Source organism: Medicago sativa, chromosome 5, assembly GCF_051527215.1.
Source record: "Medicago sativa cultivar Bolivia chromosome 5, Bolivia_mono, whole genome shotgun sequence".
In the NCBI taxonomy this organism is placed as follows: domain Eukaryota; kingdom Viridiplantae; phylum Streptophyta; class Magnoliopsida; order Fabales; family Fabaceae; genus Medicago; species Medicago sativa.
In genome coordinates this window covers 65,373,366-65,394,940 of record NC_140753.1, presented here as the reverse complement: position 1 = coordinate 65,394,940, position 21,575 = coordinate 65,373,366, and the positions used below count along the sequence as shown (strand labels likewise).

The 21,575-nt window shown below is 37.5% G+C and overlaps 4 protein-coding genes across 4 annotated transcripts; 3 read left to right on the top strand and 1 right to left on the bottom strand.

Annotated features, from left to right (window-relative positions):
- The first annotated feature begins 911 nt into the window (after window positions 1-911).
- On the top strand, window positions 912-1,331 carry LOC146924058 (uncharacterized). Its single transcript, XM_085711821.1, has one exon. It carries the CDS (start codon window positions 912-914, stop codon window positions 1,329-1,331), a length of 420 nt encoding a protein of 139 aa, XP_085567947.1.
- Window positions 1,332-5,352: 4,021 nt separating this feature from the next.
- LOC146924057 (uncharacterized) lies at window positions 5,353-12,399 on the top strand. The gene has a single exon (XM_085709084.1). The coding sequence runs from the start codon at window positions 6,619-6,621 to the stop codon at window positions 12,070-12,072; it is 5,454 nt and encodes a 1,817-aa protein (XP_085565210.1). The 5' UTR covers window positions 5,353-6,618; the 3' UTR covers window positions 12,073-12,399.
- A 526-nt stretch (window positions 12,400-12,925) lies between these two features.
- On the top strand, window positions 12,926-16,205 carry LOC146924056 (uncharacterized). Its single transcript, XM_085709083.1, has one exon. The coding sequence runs from the start codon at window positions 12,957-12,959 to the stop codon at window positions 14,325-14,327; it is 1,371 nt and encodes a 456-aa protein (XP_085565209.1). The 5' UTR covers window positions 12,926-12,956; the 3' UTR covers window positions 14,328-16,205.
- Window positions 16,206-18,119: 1,914 nt separating this feature from the next.
- Window positions 18,120-21,575, bottom strand: LOC146924055 (uncharacterized). The gene is made up of 7 exons (XM_085709082.1): window positions 21,524-21,575; window positions 21,276-21,493; window positions 20,482-20,539; window positions 19,741-19,889; window positions 19,393-19,468; window positions 19,227-19,285; window positions 18,120-18,367 (listed from the first exon to the last, which is right to left on the bottom strand). Exons 2-6 carry the CDS (start codon window positions 21,417-21,419, stop codon window positions 19,269-19,271), a joined length of 444 nt encoding a protein of 147 aa, XP_085565208.1. The 5' UTR covers window positions 21,420-21,493; window positions 21,524-21,575; the 3' UTR covers window positions 18,120-18,367; window positions 19,227-19,268.

The following is a 21,575-nucleotide window of genomic DNA, read 5'->3' as shown; positions in this document are numbered from 1 at the left end:
CCCTTAGATATCATCAAACATTTTTTTTTTATTTTTTTTACAAAAACTAAACTTAACTGATATCATTAATCAATAGATATGCAGCTGGTCTTAAGATTCTTTTTTCCATCACTCACGCCATTGATTCACCTACTAGGTCCTCCATCATCATGCAAAAAATGCCTTCAAAGAAGGTTTTTCTTGGCGTGCGGGTTCTGGAAATTCTTCTTTTTGGTTTTGTCCTTGGAGTTCTTTTGGTTTCATAGGGTTGTTACCCCCATTCTCCTTGGAGTTCTTTTGGTTTCATAGGGTTGTTACCCCCATTCATAGACATTCATGATTCACACTTAACTGTCAAAGATGTGCTCTCCTCAAACGGGCCACATACTCAGGTTTTGTACTCTCATCTCCCTCGTATGGCATCTGATCACATAAACAACATGCATATCAAATTTAATGTCGTCTTAGACGTCGACGATGCTTTCATTTGGACAACAAGCAAAAATGGAACTTACACTACCAAAGTGGGTATACCTGGCTGTTGTCCCGCTATAACTCTCTTCCTCAATCTAATCAAAATGATGCTTGGTCTTGGATTTGGAAATTAAAGCTTTCGGAAAAGGTTAAGTTTCTTTTTTGGTTAGCTTGCCACAACTCCGTCCCCACTCTCTCCTTACTCCACCATAGGAATATCTCCCCCTCGGATGTTTGCACTCGTTGTGGTCTTGTTGAAGAGTCTTTTCTCCATTGTAAGCGGGATTGCACTTACTCTAGACAAATTTGGTAGCTCTTTGGTTTTAATGATCCAAATTTTTTCTCTAATATAAAAGTGAACGATTGGCTCAAGGTTAGTTTTAGGGGCTCCCAAACCTTCATTTTTGCTGCTTGCATTTGGTGGGCAAGGCGTCATCGTAATATTATGTGTTTGAATAATGAAACTTGGTCGCTTAATCGTCTATCCTTTCAATATTCAAAGTATGATGGATAATCTCAAAATTTGCTTTGCTGTTAACTCCATTGTTGTTTTAGGTGATAGTCACATTAAGTGGAATAAGAACAACCATTTGTGCACTATTCTGAATATTGATGGTAGTTGCACGGGCTCACCCATTAGAGCTGGTTATGGAGGGGTTTTTCGAAATAGTGATGTCTATTATTTATCAGGTTTTTCTGGTTACAATAAAGGATCATCTGACATCCTTCATGCAGAGCTATATGTTATTTATCAGTGTCTCTTATTGGCAAACAAATTGGGGATTTTAGAGCTTGTTTGTTATTCTGACTCTTTATTTGGTGTTAACCTCCTCAAAGACCCAACTTCCAGGTTTCATGTTTACGCCGTTTTGATTTGACATAAAGGACTTGATGGAACAAAGTAATATTATTGTTTGTCACACTCTTAGAGAGGGAATTCAAATGTGCAAATTTCTTGGCCAAACTTGGAGCCTCATCAGATCACGATTTGGTTCAACATACCTCCCCTACGGATGGTCACTTATATTCCCTGAAGATGGATGCAGCTGGAACTTTCTTTCATAGAGAGTAGTTTGTAATTTTTTTTCTTTCCGTTCTTTTCTTTTTTCGTTAGGATTGTAACAAAAAAAAATCAAAGAGTAATGTTTGGTTGACACTCCTTTTTCATACCATCAATATACCATGATATATGGCAGGAGCATTTTAATAATTTCACATTACCACCACTCTCTTTCATCTTCCTCTTTTCTCTTCTCTCTCGACAGGTCTCTCCCTTCTCTCAAATCCTCCACCCACTCTCATCTTCTTCCTCCCCTCCTCCCTCCTGTTCTTTCTCTTTCCCCTCCGTCTGTTTTATCTTGGTTTTCGGGTGTCAAACATTGATTAAGTTTGAACCTTTTAAATCGGTGATATCTTATTTTTTCTTGGGAAGGGAAAAAGTAAGCAAAACCCTTGAGAATCGAGGTCCGGGAGTTGTTTTCGCTACGGGAAGGTGTTAGGCACCCATAACGACTATAGTATCCTATAGGAACCGTCTTTAATTTCTACGCGCGCGCTTTATTTTTAAATGCTATTTGAAAGTGTTTATTTAAACCTAAGAGGTGTTCTAAGTGAAGAATTGGAGGGAGAAGAATGTTTTTGGATTTTTATTTTAGTTGAATTGAAGGAATTTTGTTCCTTGCCTACGTACCCGTTTAAGGGATCAAATCCACCGTAGTTCTCTTCCAAAAATGATTTTGTTTTTGGTTGGTTGATTTTAAGTTTGAAAATTGGAGTTTGAAGAATAGAAAGAGGCCTCAAGGGCATGAGATTGTAAAAAGTGGGGTTGAATTAGTCATTTTGCAAAAGAAGTCAAGTATGATTATTTTTCATTGAAAATTTGATTAAGAAGATGAAAAAGGAAAATACAATGGGATTTTGATCCCAAGGTTTATTTTGAAAATGGTTTGAATGATGTTTGTTCATATTTTTTTGGGAAGATTGATTTTTCTAAGTGTAAATCCTAGGCATTCATCTAAACATACATCTAAACATGCATATTCTAGCTATATCTAAATGTGAGGTGTGTGTAGGTGTCGGTGCTTGTGTCGGTGTACATCATTAGAGTCCATTGTCCTTATTACATCATGCCCTAGATACATTCTATGGTCTTGCAAGAAATTTAAATTGCATAAAAGTAAAGTACAAAGAGTCCTAAGTATTACATTCTAATTTTGGTGAAACTTAAAATGCAAGAAATAAGATGGATATGGAATGACATGAGAATGCTTATGGAAAGTATGAGACATGAAACAAGAGAATGTTAGTAGCATAGGGTACAATAAAGCAAGCAAAATATCATGATAAAAGCATGGGAAACTTCACAAAAATAAAACTAAACAAGTGTAAAACTATATCAAAATTCACTCATAAAATGCAAGAATCATGCAACCTATAATTCTCATATTCCAATGTAATTTCTTTTTAAGATTTAGAATCAGGTTTTAATACAAGAATTAAGGCAACATGATGATCTCAACATTTACAAAGTAAATCTAGATATTTCTTGCATTTATTCATACACAAAGGTAACTTGTAAAGCAAGTAAACAATTACAAATCACACACATGCAGCAAAACAGTAGCAAAGTATTCACAAAATCAATCAACATATATCATCAACATATCAAGAATTTGAAATAGAAATTAGACAATTTTTCCATGAGAATTTTCACATAAAATCAAGAAATAATGCAAGAAAATACAAGAATATTTTTTATCAACATTTTCAGTAAACAAGTTGCTCATAAACATCACAAAAATCATCAAGAATATACACAAAAATTTGTAGAAATTTCCAAGTAATTTTGAGCATATACAGAGGTGCAGAAAGTAAGGAAGTGTAGGAAAATAGCAAAAATCATAGAAGAACACAGGATCTGCACAGAATAGGCCCAAGCCCAAGGTGGAGACGGATCTGCTGAAGGCACAAGGATCGTTGGATCGATCCAACGCTCAAACATGCGCCAGCTCACAGATCAACACATCAAGCCATGGGAGAGTTCACAGTAGCCGTCAGATCAAAGATCTAACGGCTTAAGCAAAAGAGGAGCATGATAAACGGAGCACACACGCACACAGGATCAGGCATGGCATATATAAGCAGAAATATGAAGAAAACCCTCACAACTCTCACTTGTTTCTCTCTCTACAATGCTCTTAGAGAGAGAGAGTCTGCAGACTCTCTCTTCTCCGACCTAACGCCGGTCATCTTCTCCAATTCTCCGACGCGGTGGCCGGTGGTGGCGCCGCCGCGTCGGAGCCTCAAGCCGCCCAGATTCACGACCTAATTACCTATTTCTAAAGATCTTCCTCTCCTCTATTCGAATCTGAGGCTAGTTTCTCAAGGAAACTCACGAATCAACGTAGATCGGACTTTTATCTTACGGCTTTGATACTTCTTTTTGTTAACTCTTCTTCTTTTTCTCTTATTCAAAAGATTTTTGCAAGAAAGTTCTTAAAGTGTTCCGATCGACTTTGATTCGTAGCAACAACACATGTATGAAGCTAATACCCTGGATTTTCGAATGAAAAAGTGAAAAGAAAAGGAAAGAGATTTTGATACCTGTGTTTTAGGTCGGAGATGTGACGAACGAAGAAGATTGTGAATTCTTCGATTGTTCTTCTTCTGATGAACTTCGTATTCTTTCTCTTTTTCTGCTACGGCTTCGAATTCGAACTTTTTTCCCTCTTCTTCTCAAATCCTTCGTGATCACGAAGATTTCATCGTTGTTGATGATGAGTCTTCGTTGGAATTGCGAAGGTGAGCTAGATGATGATAATCCCTCGGAATCTCTGAAAGCTTCTTCCTCCTCTTTGTGAATTCGTCTTGTTTTTGTGAAATTGATGAGGGATTTTGTGTTATGTAATGCTTCTGATTCGGTTAGGGTTTGGATTTGATGAGGATTGAAGAATTTTGTGATAACCGAATTCGGTTAGGGTTTGAAGATGATGAACTTGTTCATCATGTTCTTGAGTTTTTCTGGATTTTCTGTGGTGTTTGATTCGTGGAAGGAAGAGAGAGAAATGTGATTGTGTTGTTGATGATGTGTAAAGAAGTGAATGGATCTGTGATGAGTTGACCTTTTATAGGCTGACACATGTATGGACTGGACCAATAGACTGTTGACACATGGCACTGGACTTAACAAACTTCCTATGGACAAATGAAAAGCTGACACGTGGCACCTGGACTAATGACTTGGACAATTAAGGACTAAAATGCAAATTTTAGGAATTTAGGACTAAAAAATAAAAAAGTAAAAATAAAATGAATTAAAATTGGTAATTGGAAAATAACGTAAAGTGAAACGATTAAAATTGACAAAACGGACTAAAACGAACCAATGGCCTAAATGAGGTACTTTAAAGTAACCTCTCTCTGCCGAAATTTCGTGTGAAATGACCAAAATGCCCCTGGGGCTAAAACGACTGAAAATGACTCAGATGCAATTTAAAAAATGGATTTTTAACAAGGAATTGAAACAAAAATTCATTTAACCTAGTTTGAAAGACTCAGAGACAATTTTTAGAATTTAAACAGGGTTTTAACACATGAAAAGACTAAAATGCCCCTAGGGGCAAAACTGACTCAAAATGACTTCAGATGCAATCTTGGAACTGGATTTTGACATAGAATGAATTAGAGACTTATTCAAACCAAATGGAAAGACTCAAACAAGTTTTTAAAAGATTGAAAGAAATTTTGACATAGGAAATGACTAAAATACCCTTCTGTGTGAATTTTGCAAACAATATTGAAATAAAATGCAGAGAAAGATGCAATTGATCAGAGACATATCAAATGACTTGAAATGCAAGATAAGAAGAATTGAGTTGGTATTTTGATGACACTCTGTCATCCTAGTTCATTAGGTACTTTTCATGTAATTTTTGATCCATTTTTGATGTAATTCTGGGAGCTAGAAGCCACAAAAGAGCAAAAACACAAGTATAAGGGGATCAGAAATCGGCCACCGATTGAACCAATCAGCCACCGATTTTGCTGCTGAATTTCCATCTTTCAGGACTGCCACAATCGGCTACCGATGGAACATAATCGGCTACCGATTGCACTGTTTGGATCGCAAGTTTTGGGCTTAAATTGACCAATCGGTTACCGATTGGAATGCATCGGTAACCGATTTTGACTGTGCTTATATAAAGAAACTCGGTCTCAGGGTTAGGGGAGACGATTTTTGGAGATAAAAACGGCTGGAAACACATAGGAGAGCGATTGGGAGCATCGTGGAACACCATTGAAGGAGTTTTAACAAGGTTTATTCATGAATTCATCTTGTAATTCTTCTTCTTTTGTTTATTGCTCAATTATGTGTAACTAAACCCTCCATTGTTGGGGATGAGTAGACCTAGATGAACATCATTATTATGACCTAGTTTAATATTATTGATTGAAATTCATATGATTGTTTCTCTTATTTCCGTTCTTAATGCTTTTTATTGATTGATCACCTTTAAATTGATTTACGGTTTATTTTGTGAAACGGAAGTGGAATTGATAAACGCTTTGAAATAAGAGATCCTTGCCTTTGTAATCTAGGAATAGATGCAAACCCTTGGAATCATTAAAAGAATTCTTGTTCGTTAATGCTTAACCCTAATCTTCAAATTCACTAAGGAATTAGGTTTTTATTTTAGGTTTAAAGTTTTTGTCACTAAGGAATTAGGGCAAGAATAAATTAGATAATTCGGTAACAATCATACGAGTTGATTCAATAGTTAAGACTAGGTTATTAGATTTTCATGGTCATCTAGCGAGACTCATCCCTGACATCTTTCTCTCATTAATCTTAATCACTTTAATTTCCGTTATTTTCAATATTGCGATAAAACAAACAACTTAACCTTTTGTTCGATTAAGTTATAAATACAATTCAATAGTATAACGCGATCCTCGAGTTCGACACTCGGTCTTACCGTTTTATTTTACTACTTGAACGATTTCGTACACTTGCGAAATACGCCATCAAGTTTTTGGCGCCGTTGCCGGGGATTGCCAAATCACTGTTGAATTTTATTTTCTTAATTGAAATTTTTTTGCTCTGCAACAAAATTATTGTTTTTATTTTTGTTTTAATATTAGTACTCACTCATTGTCTAACCTTGTATGCGAGGCCAGCCCTCAGCTGAACTTACCTTTATTCCAGAAGTTGAAAAGTATTGCCGAGCAATCCGGAAAGAAACAAAACTCCGAAAACTTCGAGAAAAGGAAGGGACCAGCGGAGTAGAGGTTGACACGGACGAGCAGTTAGACGAAGAGATGGCGGAGGGACCAGGGCCACAGCCACAGCCCCAACCTGAAGAAAGACTTCTCGGAGACTATGGGGCCCGAGACAGAAACCGAAACAGGCTGACCATCACTAATCAGCCTGTGACGGTAAACAAGTTTGAGATCAATCCCGGTCTGTTGCGGGAGTTGAAGGAGAATCAGTATGCGGGGAAGTACAATGAAGATGCCAACAAGCACTTGAAGAGTTTCTTGATACTTTGTGAGACAGCTAAGGTACAAGGGCACTCTGAGGAAGCAAAAAGATTGAGACTGTTCCCGTTCACTTTAACTGATGATGCATATGAGTGGTTTGACTCCTTACCGGCTGGGAGCATAACAACTTGGAATGAGATGGAAGACAAGTTCTTGGAGCAATTCTTTCCTACAGCTCTATTTGTAAGAAGGCGACAAGACATTTCCAGTTTCCAACAGAAAGAGGGAGAGTCCTTGGGAGAAGCTTATAAAAGGTACAAGAAGTTAATCTCAGCATGTCCCGAGCACAACTTTGATACTACGGTTCAAATGCAGATGTTTTGTAATGGTCTACGTCTGGCTACTAGACAAGTTCTCGACACAGCTTCCGGTGGTTCCATCAATTTCAAAACCGCCTCTCAAATAATCAAAATCATTGAAGCTGTTCCACTTAATGAACAAATGGAGATGTATGATAGAACCAGTGGTACAAGGGGAGGACTCATAGATCTGAATCAACTTGAGCTCAAAAATGCTCAAAGCATACTAACTGGTAAGCAGATTCAAGATGCAGTAGCTGCTGAAGTGTCAAAGAAAATGGCAGCACTTAACTTAACTCAAACCCAAGTTGCTCCGGTGAATCAAATGAACACTGTCAAATGTGATTGGTGTGCTGGCCCTCATTTCACTATGCATTGTGATGTGCCCATGGATGCAACCCAAGTGGAGATGGTGAACTACCTCAGCAGTCAAGGGAACCAGGTTAGAAATAACCCTTTTGCAAATACATATAATCCAGGCTGGAGGAACCATCCAAATTTCTCGTGGAAAAATCAGCAAGGCGGTTCCCAAAATCAACAACAAGGGGGTTATCAAGGAGGTCCATCAAACCAAGCTCCAAAGAAGGCTGATTGGGAGTTAGCTATAGAAGCAATGGCATCCAACATGAATTCCTTAGCTCAAGAAACCAGAGAGGCTCAAAAGAATACAAGGGCTTCAATCAAAAATCTTGAAACTCAAGTTGGTCAAATTGCTCAACAACTCACACAACGAGCACCAGGAACCCTTCCAAGCAACACTGTTATTAATCCAAGGGATCATGAAAATGTGAACATGGTTACCACAAGAAGCATGAAGAGGGATGAATCACTATCATCTCAAGCTAAACATGAAAATGATGAAGGTGACTCATCTCCTGAACTAATTGAAGTGGAGGTTGAAGTGCGTGATGTTGTTGATACTCAGGTTGTCAAAGAGCCAGAAAAGAAAAAGAACGATGACCTCCCAAAGCCACAAATCAAGCCGCCTTATCCTCAAAGGTTGAAGAGAGAAAAAGATGAGAAGTGCTTTGCAAAATTCATCGAGATGTTCAAGAAGTTACAAATCAACATCCCATTTGCTGAAGCTCTCCAACAAATGCCTTCATATGCAAAATTCATGAAGGACATCCTTTCAAGGAAGAGAACAATTGATGATGAAGATGTGATGCTCACCGAGCAGTGTAGTGCGGTCTTACAAAGAAAAATACCAAGGAAACTAAAAGACCCCGGGAGTGTCACTATTCCTTGTACTATTGGGGATAGAACTTTCAAGAAAGCTTTGATTGATCTTGGAGCTAGTGTGAGCTTGATGCCGCTGTCCATCTACAAGAAACTTGGCATCGGAAGGGTAAGAGATACAAGGATGACATTGCAGTTTGCAGATAAGTCCTACAAATTTCCTTATGGCATAGTTGAAGATGTTCTTGTGAAGGTTGATAAATTCATCTTTCCGGTAGATTTTGTTGTTCTTGAGATGGAAGAAGATGATGACATCCCTTTGATACTAGGAAGACCATTCTTGCAAACCGGAAGGTGTTTAATTGACATGGAAGATGGCACTTTAACGTTGAAATTCTTTGATGAGGTGGTGAAGTTGAATGTTCTTAAAGCTATGAAGCACCCCGAAGAGAAAGAAAAATGCTATAGGGTCGACATGATCAAATCCTTTGTGAAAGAAAAGCTCCAAAAAGAGATACCAGCCCTACCACTTGAAAGAGTCTTAAGCTTGCCACCGGAAAGTGCACAAGAGAGTGAGGATCCTAAAGAATGTGAAGTCTTAGCTATGTTGGAGGCCTCTCCATCCCACAACCGTCGCACCCCTACTAGGTGGGAGGAACTTCATCCTCAAAACGAAGTTGTGGAGAAATCAAAAGACGCACCAATAGTTGAACTCAAACAACTACCTTCTCACTTGAAGTATGTGTTCCTTGGTGAGAAAGAGAAGTACCTAGCCATCATTAGTTCTAACTTGAACAAACTTGAGGAAGAAAAACTGTTAAGGGTGCTTAGAATGTACAAGGGTGCTCTAGGTTGGTCTATTGAGGATTTGAAAGGTATTAGCCCTACTTTTTGCATGCACAAAATTCTGATGGAGGATAATTTCAAGCCGGTAGTGCAACCTCAACGAAGACTAAATCCAGCCATGAAAGAGGTAATAAGAAAGGAGGTTGTCAAGCTACTTGAAGCAGGTATCATCTATCCCATCTCAGACAGTTCGTGGGTGAGTCCCGTCCAAGTTGTTCCTAAAAAGGGTGGGACTACCGTGGTTACAAATGAGAAGAATGAGCTGATCCCAACACGTACAGTCACCGGGTGGAGAGTTTGTATTGACTATAGGAGGCTGAATACCGCAACAAGGAAGGATCACTTCCCACTACCTTTCATTGATCAAATGTTAGAGAGGTTAGCGGGTCATGAGTACTACTGTTTCTTGGACGGATACTCTGGTTATAATCAAATTGCGGTGGCACCCGAAGATCAAGAGAAAACTGCTTTCACATGTCCTTATGGGATATTTGCTTACAGGAGGATGCCATTTGGGCTATGCAATGCCCCTGCCACGTTTCAAAGGTGTGTCATGTCCATATTCTCCGATATGCTTGAAAAACATATCGAAGTCTTTATGGATGATTTTTCTGTCTTTGGCTCTTCTTTTGATCATTGTATGCATAATTTATCTCTTGTATTGGAAAGATGTCAAAAAGCTAATTTAGTCCTAAACTGGGAAAAATGCCATTTCATGGTGAGAGAGGGAATTGTTTTGGGTCACCGAATCTCCCACAAGGGGATAGAGGTTGATCAAGCTAAAATTGAAGTAATTGAGAAACTTCCTCCTCCCACTAATGAGAAAGGCATTCAAAGATTTTTAGGCCATGCAGGTTTTTATAGGAGGTTTATCAAAGATTTTTCAAAAATAGCAAAACCCCTTACTAACCTGCTTGTCAAAGACATTCCTTTCCAATTCAATGATGAGTGTCTGAATGCTTTCAATACTTTGAAGCAAAAATTGATCACTGCCCCTATTGTCATTGCACCTGATTGGTCACTACCTTTTGAAATTATGTGTGATGCAAGTGACATAGCTGTTGGGGCAGTACTTGGTCAAAGAAAAGATAAGTTGTTGCATGTTATCTATTATGCCAGCCATGTTTTGAATCCAGCACAACTTAACTATGCTACCACTGAAAAAGAACTTTTAGCTGTTGTTTATGCTTTTGATAAATTTAGATCTTACTTGTTAGGGTCTAAAGTCATTGTTTACACTGACCATGCTGCACTAAGGTATTTGTTTTCTAAGCAGGAATCTAAGCCAAGGCTTCTTAGGTGGATACTGTTGTTGCAGGAATTTGATTTAGAGATCCGTGACAAGAAAGGATCGGAGAACACGGTGGCTGACCATCTTTCTCGCCTGGAGAAGATGGATGAAACAGAGGAGGAGAGGCCTATCAAGGACCTCTTTGCTGATGAGCACATCTTAGCTTTTACGATGGTGCCGTGGTTCGCGGACTATGCGAACTACATAGTGGGTAAGATTATTCCTCTTGACTTTAACTCCCAACAACGTAAGAGATTCCTGCATGACTGCAAGTCATATGTGTGGGATGAACCGTTCTTGTACAAAAGGGGGGTTGATGGTTTGTTAAGAAGATGTGTCCCCGAAGATGAACAAGAAAAGGTGTTATGGCACTGCCATGACTCCAGCTATGGGGGACATTTTAGCGGGGATAGGACTGCTGCAAAGGTCCTTCAGTCAGGCCTGTTTTGGCCTACTCTTTTTAAAGATGCTTTCACCTATGTTAAGAAATGTGACCGCTGCCAACGCACAGGAAATATTTCAAAAAGAAACGAGATGCCACAAAATCCTGTGTTAGAAGTGGAAATCTTTGATGTGTGGGGAATTGACTTCATGGGACCATTCCCATCCTCATATTCAAAGATGTACATTTTGGTGGCAGTGGACTACGTTTCTAAGTGGGTAGAAGCAATTGCCACGCAAACCAATGATGCTCAAGTAGTGGTTGCCTTCCTTAAGAAAAACATTTTTTCACGCTTTGGGGTCCCTAGGGCTTTAATTAGTGATGAAGGCACCCACTTCCTCAATCGAAAGATGGAGGCGTTGTTGAAAAAGTACAGTGTGCATCATCGGATTGCTACACCCTACCATCCTCAGACTAGTGGACAAGTAGAAGTGTCCAACAGGCAAATCAAGCAAATTCTAGAAAAAACTGTGAACTCGTCCCGAAAGGATTGGTCTCTTAAGCTTGATGATGCCTTATGGGCATACATGACTGCCTTCAAAACACCTATAGGTATGTCCCCTTTTCAAATTGTTTATGGAAAATCTTGTCATTTGCCCTTAGAGCTCGAACACAAGGCTTTGTGGGCAACTAAGCTCCTTAATTTTGATCTTTTTAAAGCAGGTGAGTCTAGAATCCTTCAACTCCATGAGTTGGATGAGTTCCGGAACTTTGCCTACGAGAATGCCAAAATTTATAAAGAAAAAACAAAGAAATGGCATGACAAAAAGATTCAAATTAGGGAGTTTAGAGAAGGGCAACTTGTTCTACTTTTTAATTCCAGGTTGAGGCTGTTCCCTGGAAAGCTGAAGTCAAGGTGGTCCGGGCCATTCAAAGTGGCGAAAGTTTACCCGTACGGTGCTATTGAGGTACAACACTTGGATTCTGACAAGACCTTCAAGGTCAATGGACAAAGACTCAAACCATACTATGGGGGAGAGTCGGAGCGTTCAAGGGAGTCCATTTCGTTACAATCCACTTGAAGAAAGGAAAGTAGACCGTCAAGCTTAGGACGTTAAACCAGCGCTTGATGGGAGGCAACCCATCGTAGGTATATTTTTCTTTTCGTTATCTCTGCATTTATTTTATGAAAAATGTGGGCATTACAGATTTTAAGTCCCACACAAAAAAATTCAGAAATTTCCTTTAAAAATGTCAAAAATCGGTAGTCGTTTTTCACAATCGGTGACCAATTTTTGACACCAAAAATATTTTTTTTTTAATCTGGAAAAATCGGTAGTTGATTTAAATAAATCGGTGACCGATTTTTTTACGTTTATTTTTGTACAGTTTCAAAAAAAAAAAAAAAAAAGAAATTGAAATCGGTGGCCGATTTCAAAGAAAAAAAAGGGAGTTTCGCTACTGGATGCTTCGGCGGCCGATGGTCCAGCATCAGTAGCCGATTTCGGCTTGTTCCCCCATATATTCAACCGTTCAACACTTTTCCTCTCACAGTCCAAACTCAAAGTTATGCTGTCCAAACTCCCATAGGTACCAAAAATCTTCCCTTTCTTCTTCTTCTTCACCATTCAATCCAACCCAAACCTCAAATATTCACCCAATCTTCATCTTCAACATTCATAACCTTTTCACAAACCTCCACATCTCCATCTCTAACCTCCCACACACATAAACCCTCTTTCAACAACACCACTACCCATCACCATAAATCTTCATAAACCATCCACAACACCACAAATCCATCACAATTCAACATAACCAATCAAACCCACAAGCTTTTTACCAACAAATTCAACCCACATTCCAACAATTTCCCCAAACCCTAACTTTACCCCCAAATTTTCTACTCCTAAATTTTATACATTCCAACAAATTCACATACCCATTCCCAATTTCATCAACACCCATGGCCAAAACAAGGAACCAAGGACAAGACCCACCACTACCACCCACAAGGAAGAGGAAGAGCAAGTCCACTTCTTCTTCTCAACCACCACCACCACCACCACCAAGCCCTCCTCATGACCCACCACCATATGACCGTTTCATTATCGATGAAGCCGCTGAACGGTACCGAGCAATCAAAGGTAATACTTTTACCAAGGAAAGGGGCTTTAATTTTGAGAAGCTTACACAATACCCAATTTTTCAAGAGAAGATTGAGGAAAAGGGTTGGCAAGGGATTGTGAACATGATAACAGTTGAGAGTAATCAGAGCATAGCTTTAGAGTTCTTAGCTAATGCATATGTTGAAAGGAGTGGTGGAGTACAAGCTACAGTGCGCGGGAAGGAAGTAAGTTACCACCCGGATGATATTGCAAGGGTTTTGGGGCTAACAAGGCCGGATGAGTGTGGTGTTCAGGTTAGAAGACAAGAGTTAGGACCAGAAAAAACTAAAGATGAATGGGATGCGTTACTTGCTGGTTTGGTGCGAGAAGGAGCTGGTTGGAAAGGGCATGGAGGGCAGCCACAAAGGATTGATGTGGTTGATTTGTTGCCGGTTTACAAGGCATGGGCGTCATTCATCCTTACCACTATTGAGCGGACTTCCGCTAAGGCTGAGATGACACGTGCTAGGTTCTATATTTTGAAGGCTATTCTATCTGATGATGATATTGATGTTGCGAGATTGATGTATGATAGTTTGAAAGACCTTGTGAAAACTACGAGGGCGACATTGGGACATTGCTGTTTGATTAATGCTTTATGCACGGATGCACATGTTCCGACAGAGTCTTCTGATGTGTTTTTGACATCTCAGCTGCCTATTTCCGACAAAGTAATGCTGAAATTTGAGAAGGATCAGGAGGAATTTGAACGCGGGCTTGCGCAGCAAGGGGGGCAGCAAGGTGAGCCTCAGATGATGGAAGAAGATCAGGTGCCTCCGGTGCAGCCACCTATGATGCAGCAGCAGCAGGGATTTATCCCTCCACACTTTGCGCATTATACTTATGCTATGGCCAACTGGGCCATGGATATCTCCTCCCGAGATCGGATCCCACCACCAGCCTTCCATGAAGAGTTTATTATTGCAGTTGATGACTATCGTCGTGGTCCTGATGCCATGACTAATGCATATCAGAGGTTTGCGAGCCCCGAGGACATGGAGAGGTACTTTGCTGAGGAGAGGGCAAGGGGAGCCGCCAGAGAGGCTAGCATCAGAGAGGAGTTTTACCGGATTCAGGCTGAGCAGCCTAATACCGAGGAGCATCCACATTACTACCCATTTCCACCATCTGGACCAGGAGGGTCGTCAGGAGTAGGAGGATCACATTGACTTGGGCACCGTGTCTAGCCCAAGCATTTTATCTTGTTTTTCAGTATTTATGTTTTTGTTATTTGCTTCAGTACTTTGTTTCAGTTGTCTTTTGCTTTGAACTTGAGTAGTGTCCCTTATTGTTTACTTGTTCTTGAACTTGTTTATTATCAATGAATTTGTTTGTTTCAGGTGACCTATTCCAGTTTAGTAACAGTTATTTGATGAAATGGTATTCTGAAAGTTCAAAACGGAGGAGTGACTTGGTTTTCAAAGGCGAAGTGTACGGCGTTGCTAGGTAGTAACAACTTCCAGAAATCTCAGCCATAAGGTTCATTGCCAAACTTTGTTTTTCAATTTACTTATATGATAGATTAGATTTCCATGCAACTACATTTCTAGAACTTGCATTGTTTCTCTGCTATTGATTGGTCTTTGTCATTTACACACTGAGGCAAAAGTGCTTGGTCCTGTGAGCCTTTTTGAAGCCTACCCTATTTTGTTTAATTTTGCTTTATCCATTTTTAAGCCAATTTGAGCCAGTAGGTTTAGAACTTTTTGTTCGGTGACAAACTACAAATGAAGCCTAGAGCCTTTTAGGATGATTAACCCGAAATTTTATTTTTGAGTTAGGCTATGTAGAATGTTGCTAAATGATAAGTTTGGGGTTGCCTTTGGAATTTGCAACCCAATAAGTTTGGGGTGGGGGTACTAGAGAACAAGAAAGAAAGAAAAAGAATGAAAAATATACACAAAATGGTGTATCGAAAAATTTGAAAAAAAAAAAAATGAAAAGAGAAAAGAATGAAAAGTGAAAAAGGGGACACACAATGCTATATCCGAGTAAACTGCAAACTCGAAAGTGTCCCAAGTTTTGTAAATGTTCTCTAGGTACCTAAAATTTTGGGAATTGGGGGATTGAATTTTGTTTATCACTTGTAGGAATGCCTAACTCAAATTTTGTGTAGCCTACTTATCCAAATACATCCCACCTTTTACCTAAGCCCCGTTACAACCCTAAAGACCTCAAAAGTGTGTAATGACTTTGACTTTGATTGATGTTTAGAAACTTTTCAAGCGTATGGTAATATGTAGACCTGCATGTCGACTGGTAGAACCCTATTCCATATGTTTGCGTGGAGTTGTGAATCGGTGGATGCGAACAAGTCAAACTAGCTCATCTTTAGCTAGAGGAGATTGAACTTTTGGGTACTATCATTTCATCAGGTAACTGTTATTTCACTGTCATCTGTCACTGTTGCAAGTAAATTCCTTGAGGACAAGGAATAGTTCAAGTTTGGGGTTGTGATGACACTCTGTCATCCTAGTTCATTAGGTACTTTTCATGTAATTTTTGAGCCATTTTTGATGTAATTCTGGGAGCTAGAAGCCACAAAAGAGCAAAAACACAAGTATAAGGGGATCAGAAATCGGCCACCGATTGAACCAATCAGCCACCGATTTTGCTGCTGAATTTCCATCTTTCAGGACTGCCACAATCAGCTACCGATGGAACATAATCGGCTACCGATTGCACTGTTTGGATCGCAAGTTTTGGGCTTAAATTGACCAATCGGTTACCGATTGGAATGCATCGGTAACCGATTTTGACTGTGCTTATATAAAGAAACTCGGTCTCAGGGTTAGGGGAGACGATTTTTGGAGATAAAAACGGCTGGAAACACATAGGAGAGCGATTGGGAGCATCGTGGAACACCATTGAAGGAGTTTTAACAAGGTTTATTCATGAATTCATCTTGTAATTCTTCTTCTTTTGTTTATTGCTCAATTATGTGTAACTAAACCCTCCTTTGTTGGGGATGAGTAGACCTAGATGAACATCATTATTATGACCTAGTTTAATATTATTGATTGAAATTCATATGATTGTTTCTCTTATTTCCGTTCTTAATGCTTTTTATTGATTGATCACCTTTAAATTGATTTACGGTTTATTTTGTGAAACGGAAGTGGAATTGATAAACGCTTTGAAATAAGAGATCCTTGCCTTTGTAATCTAGGAATAGATGCAAACCCTTGGAATCATTAAAAGAATTCTTGTTCGTTAATGCTTAACCCTAATCTTCAAATTCACTAAGGAATTAGGTTTTTATTTTAGGTTTAAAGTTTTTGTCACTAAGGAATTAGGGCAAGAATAAATTAGATAATTCGGTAACAATCATACGAGTTGATTCAATAGTTAAGACTAGGTTATTAGCTTTTCATGGTCATCTAGCGAGACTCATCCCTGACATCTTTCTCTCATTAATCTTAATCACTTTAATTTCCGTTATTTTCAATATTGCGATAAAACAAACAACTTAACCTTTTGTTCGATTAAGTTATAAATACAATTCAATAGTATAACGCGATCCTCGAGTTCGACACTCGGTCTTACCGTTTTATTTTACTACTTGAACGATTTCGTACACTTGCGAAATACGCCATCATATTTTTAGGTCCAAAATTAGGGTATAACACCGTCCATCTTCATTATTCCTCGCGCGAACACTGACTTTTGTCTCGCAAAACTTCCTTCCGTCCACCACTACCTCCGTCACAGATTTGAAACTCAGAGTTGAGAGAGAGTGCAAGACAACGATGAGAGAGAAACGAGTCAACGACAAAGTTGTAGACGAGGGAGGCAAGGACAAGAGAGAACAAAGATGAGAGAGATGAGAACGGGGAGGACGTTTGTTAGCCGTCGCCGCTGTCATCGGAAAAAGAAGAAGGCTGGTAGAGGTGGAGAAGCTGGGACGGCGGAGTGAGAGTATGACACGAGGAAGGAGAAGACTATTTCCCTGTTTTTTTATGGGTCCACACAAAAAAATGATGTCATATGTCACTTTTGTGTGTAGGGGTCAACTGAATGTATTTCATCTAAGGTGGTCAGCCTATCACCACTCTTAATTAAAAAAGGTTCAATATAAGGAGGAAAAATCTCAAAAACATGTGACTAGACTAAGAACAAACTATCATAACAAGCGTATGAACAACCATATTCGCTTATCGCCTAACAAACTTTATCTCAAAGTCGAAATATCAAACTAATTTAGAAATAATATGAAAAACTATGACATAAAACTCATAAGCTCCAAATTTGCGGGAAGAGAATTTGAATTTCATTCTCTTAGACTACAATATGAAACTCTTACTATTGATCTAACATTGCATCGACAACTCAAAATAAACCCTTCCAAGTGTCTTTTATATTTTAGAATAATCGAGTTTCACTTTTTTTGAGCAACATTTAGGGTGTGTTTGGATTGAGGATTTAGGAGGGGAGGGTTTACTTTTCTTTTTTAAATTACGAACTATATAACATGTTTTTCTAAAATAAATTAAGTGTGACTGAAGTATTATACGATCGTTTATCATATTAATACGTTAAATTTTTAAAAAAGATTTCATAGTGTCTGTAATTTAAAAATGAAAAATAAACCCTCCCCTACCTTCTCCTCCTAAACCCTCCATCCAAACACACCCGAAAAGAACATACATTTTTTTTTCGTTTTGTATTAACGATGGGTTTCTACACAATTTTGGAGATGACGTACACAACTAAGTGAGAAAAAAATTGTTATTCATCCTCAAAAAAAATTTTTTGACACAATTATTCATCCTCAACTTAATTATCAAACTTTATAAAAGCGGATAATAAAGAAAATATTTATTTTTACCAAAAAAAATAATATTTTTGTATCTCTACTTTTTATCCCCTTTTTGGTTTATAATATATTAATTGTCTACCAATAACATATACTATGAGCTGAATATATGATGCCTGAGAAAACCAAAAACGATCCTATCATATAAACAAAATATAATATATAACTTTCTTTAATATAAAAGAGAAAAAAAAATACAAAGCAGGAAGTAGTTTTTGCCCCAAACTACCTTAACGGTTTAGCTAATTATACCAGCTGTTGGGACAAAAAAGAACCCAACTAATGGGATGAAAGGGTAGTAATAACATAAACGATCTATAATAGTACATTAACTTATTTATTTCCACGGATAACTAATAAGAGCATACTCTAGTTATGAGGCCGATCTTCATCCTGCAACAAAAACAAAATCATGAAGTTGTCAAATTTTCTTTCATTTGCATGCTAAAGTAATAAAAAAATTCATACAAAAAAGCACGCCGTTGTCACACTAAGGATCTCGACCATTAATCTTAAGGTATGTTTGGAACTGTGTCCAAAAGCTCCAAACACGTGTCCATCTAGGTTTTCACGGTGATTTCTACAAGTTACAAAGTATAGCTTTTACTTTGTCATGGTTCTTTGCCACGACTTTAAGGGACGTGGAAGTTGAACTAAACATATGCTTAGACCGGAATGTTTAGATTACACAATAAAAAATCAATTTCAAATAATCTCGAGTCCACAACTAGCTCTCACTCCCTATTTTAAGTGAAATAATTTTTATACCGTCAAAGGGGCCTTTATCTTTAATATAGTCATAGTCGGGCCTCATAAACTAACATGCATGTTGCATTCGTATTGTTGTCAATCGGTACTCGTCAATAAACTTAAGTTTTTTTAATGAAAAAAAATTAGATTATATGTAGCTATATGAAGCTTATGTTTGGTAGTATGGTAAGTATGTAAAATCATGCGGTGATCTACCACATTTTTTTAAAAACTATGCTCTGTCGCTTTTGCAAAGTCACGATCACCGTGATTCTGACATATCCACCGTGATATCAAACATACACTAAGTTAATCTTAGAGAATTTCTCAAAAAGAAAGTTAATCTTAGAGAAGAACAAGAGAAACACAATGAACGATATTTTGTTGAAAAATAAAAAGAAATAAAATTTATTTTCTTTTAAAATTAATTGGTATCATCAACTCCATTGAATTCTTTGTATCTAGTCTAGTCATGGAAGATGGAAGGAGAAGGAATATGTACCTGCGGGATGCTAAATTTTAATACCATGCATGCCTCACTGATTTAGTAATAAAGGGAACCTGGAAAAATCGAAATTGTGTTATGAAAGTGAGTGGCCATTTTTTAATACCTAGTTTTTAATTATGAAAACTTCTTAACTAAAATAAATTATGGTTCCTAGTCCAACCTTCCCACCAGTCCCCTCTTGAAGCACTGCTGGAATTGTTACCATTGTGATCACCATGATTCTTATCTTTCTTGAACTGCTAATGTGAAAATTATATGGATTAGCATCATTGCACAAATACTTGAATAATACAAATCATCTTTCTAGTAGCTATTTTGAATCATATTCTTAATAAAAATTATAAAATCAACTCGTGACATAATATTCTTAGAATTTAATTTATTTATTAAGTAAGTTTCAAACATTTCATTAGATCTCATAAGATATTTGAATATCTTTTCTAGGAAGGATATAATAAATTCCTCAGGTAAACAAGGGCTGAAAAAGGATGAGAATGATGGCACTCACAACATGGTGGGGTTCAGTGGTCCTGTTTCTTGGGGAATAATTTTCTTGACCACCATAGTAGATTGAAGAACTGTAGTAGCTGGGTTCCACTGTCTCATTCTGATAATTGGTACTGGTATTCTTGTTAGAGATGCCATTATTAGGAGTTCCTAAAACGAATCCAAACATAAACATTACTAAATAAATGCAGAGATATTTAAAGTAGTTTTAAGCCATATATGCTTCCGGTGGAAAGACAAGATATATATATGCAAATTAGTTAGTACTCGTATATAATTAAGACAAAGTAATTTATATTATATATAGATTATAGAGGCATATATGAGGGGAATATCCTTATTTATTAATTTTGTTAAGTCTGCAGCAACTAAACCTAATATTTTCCCTCCTACTACTAACCCTAATTTTTGTAGGTTGTGTTATTTTTACGATTTGTTACATCCCTCAAATATTTTAACAAGCAACAAATTTTACTACTAGGAATTGTACTATAAAATTTTGCTTTTGTATACTACATTTATAATGTCCTAAAAATATTATTAACAGATGACAATGAGGACTGTATTAACACCACTTCAAATATAGTATATAAGGAGATTTTCCAAAATGTGTGAACAACCATTGTATGTTCTTAATTCTTTTATTATCTATGTAATGGATTATATCACAATATATTAGCTTCTCCCTTTTTTATGACCCGGACGGTAGCACGGGTAAAAGTTCTAGTTTTAAAAGAATTACCTGTTGCTCCAAGATTTTTGCTTCCCACTTCTTGAGTTCTTGATCCTCTCCCCTCAACCTTATAAAAAAAAGTTAAGGTGATTAATAATATGCTGCATGTGCATGTTCATCAAAGCATCGTTAGAAAATCAACTGGTAAAGTTGGAGGAGTAGGGGGTGAGATAAACTAGATTGATTGATAGGGGCCTCCTAGCTTAAGTCAAGTTCATACAAGATTTTATTTTAAATAAAGAAGGATAAAACTTTATTAAAAACTTATTTAGCTAAGGAGGTCAGACCACAAGACATAAAAAAAACCTTGTAGATTTATCAGACGGATTATTTAAGCAAATATGAATGATATTTTATTATTATTGTTATTATATTAGATTAAAATTAATGTCCGGTTTCTGACTCGAATCGAACTAGTCGGTTCCGTCTAACTTTTAAAATAAGACTTTATCACATGTACAAAAACTAGACATGAAAAGGACTCCGAAATAGAATATGAACACCAACTTACCTTAAAATGACAATATACATGTATTTACTCAACACTATATCTTCTTAAATGGACATTTTAAGGCATTGGGATAAATTATATGCATGCATACTATGAAACAATATTAAAGTCTAAGATTTCAATTACCATTCACCATTACTAGCTCCCTATTATTTATTTATTTATTTATTTTTATAAAAAAGACAATTAGATAAATGTAGATTGGTAAAAAATTAAAAGTAAAACGGTAGCATATGATACGATAAATAAAATAAATCTTTGGGTAAGAAAAGGAGTTTGTAGCCATGCATACAGATGGTGTTGGTGGTGGTGGGAAAATGGAGCCAAATAAGGAGGAAGATGAAGCCGACGAAGGGTCCTTGGGACCGAAAAGTTGATCAAATTTCACGGTTGATGAAGACGAAGAAGACCATGCTTGCTTTTTGTTGTTATCCATGTTTAAAGATATGTATTTTTTTTTTCTTTTCTGAAGAGGATGTTTAAAGATGTATTATCAAGATTTCTTGTCAATAAACGAACAAAACTATAGCTACTAATACTATATTGGATGAGTATTCCCTAACCAAATATTGCAGGAAAAAGTTATAGAGAT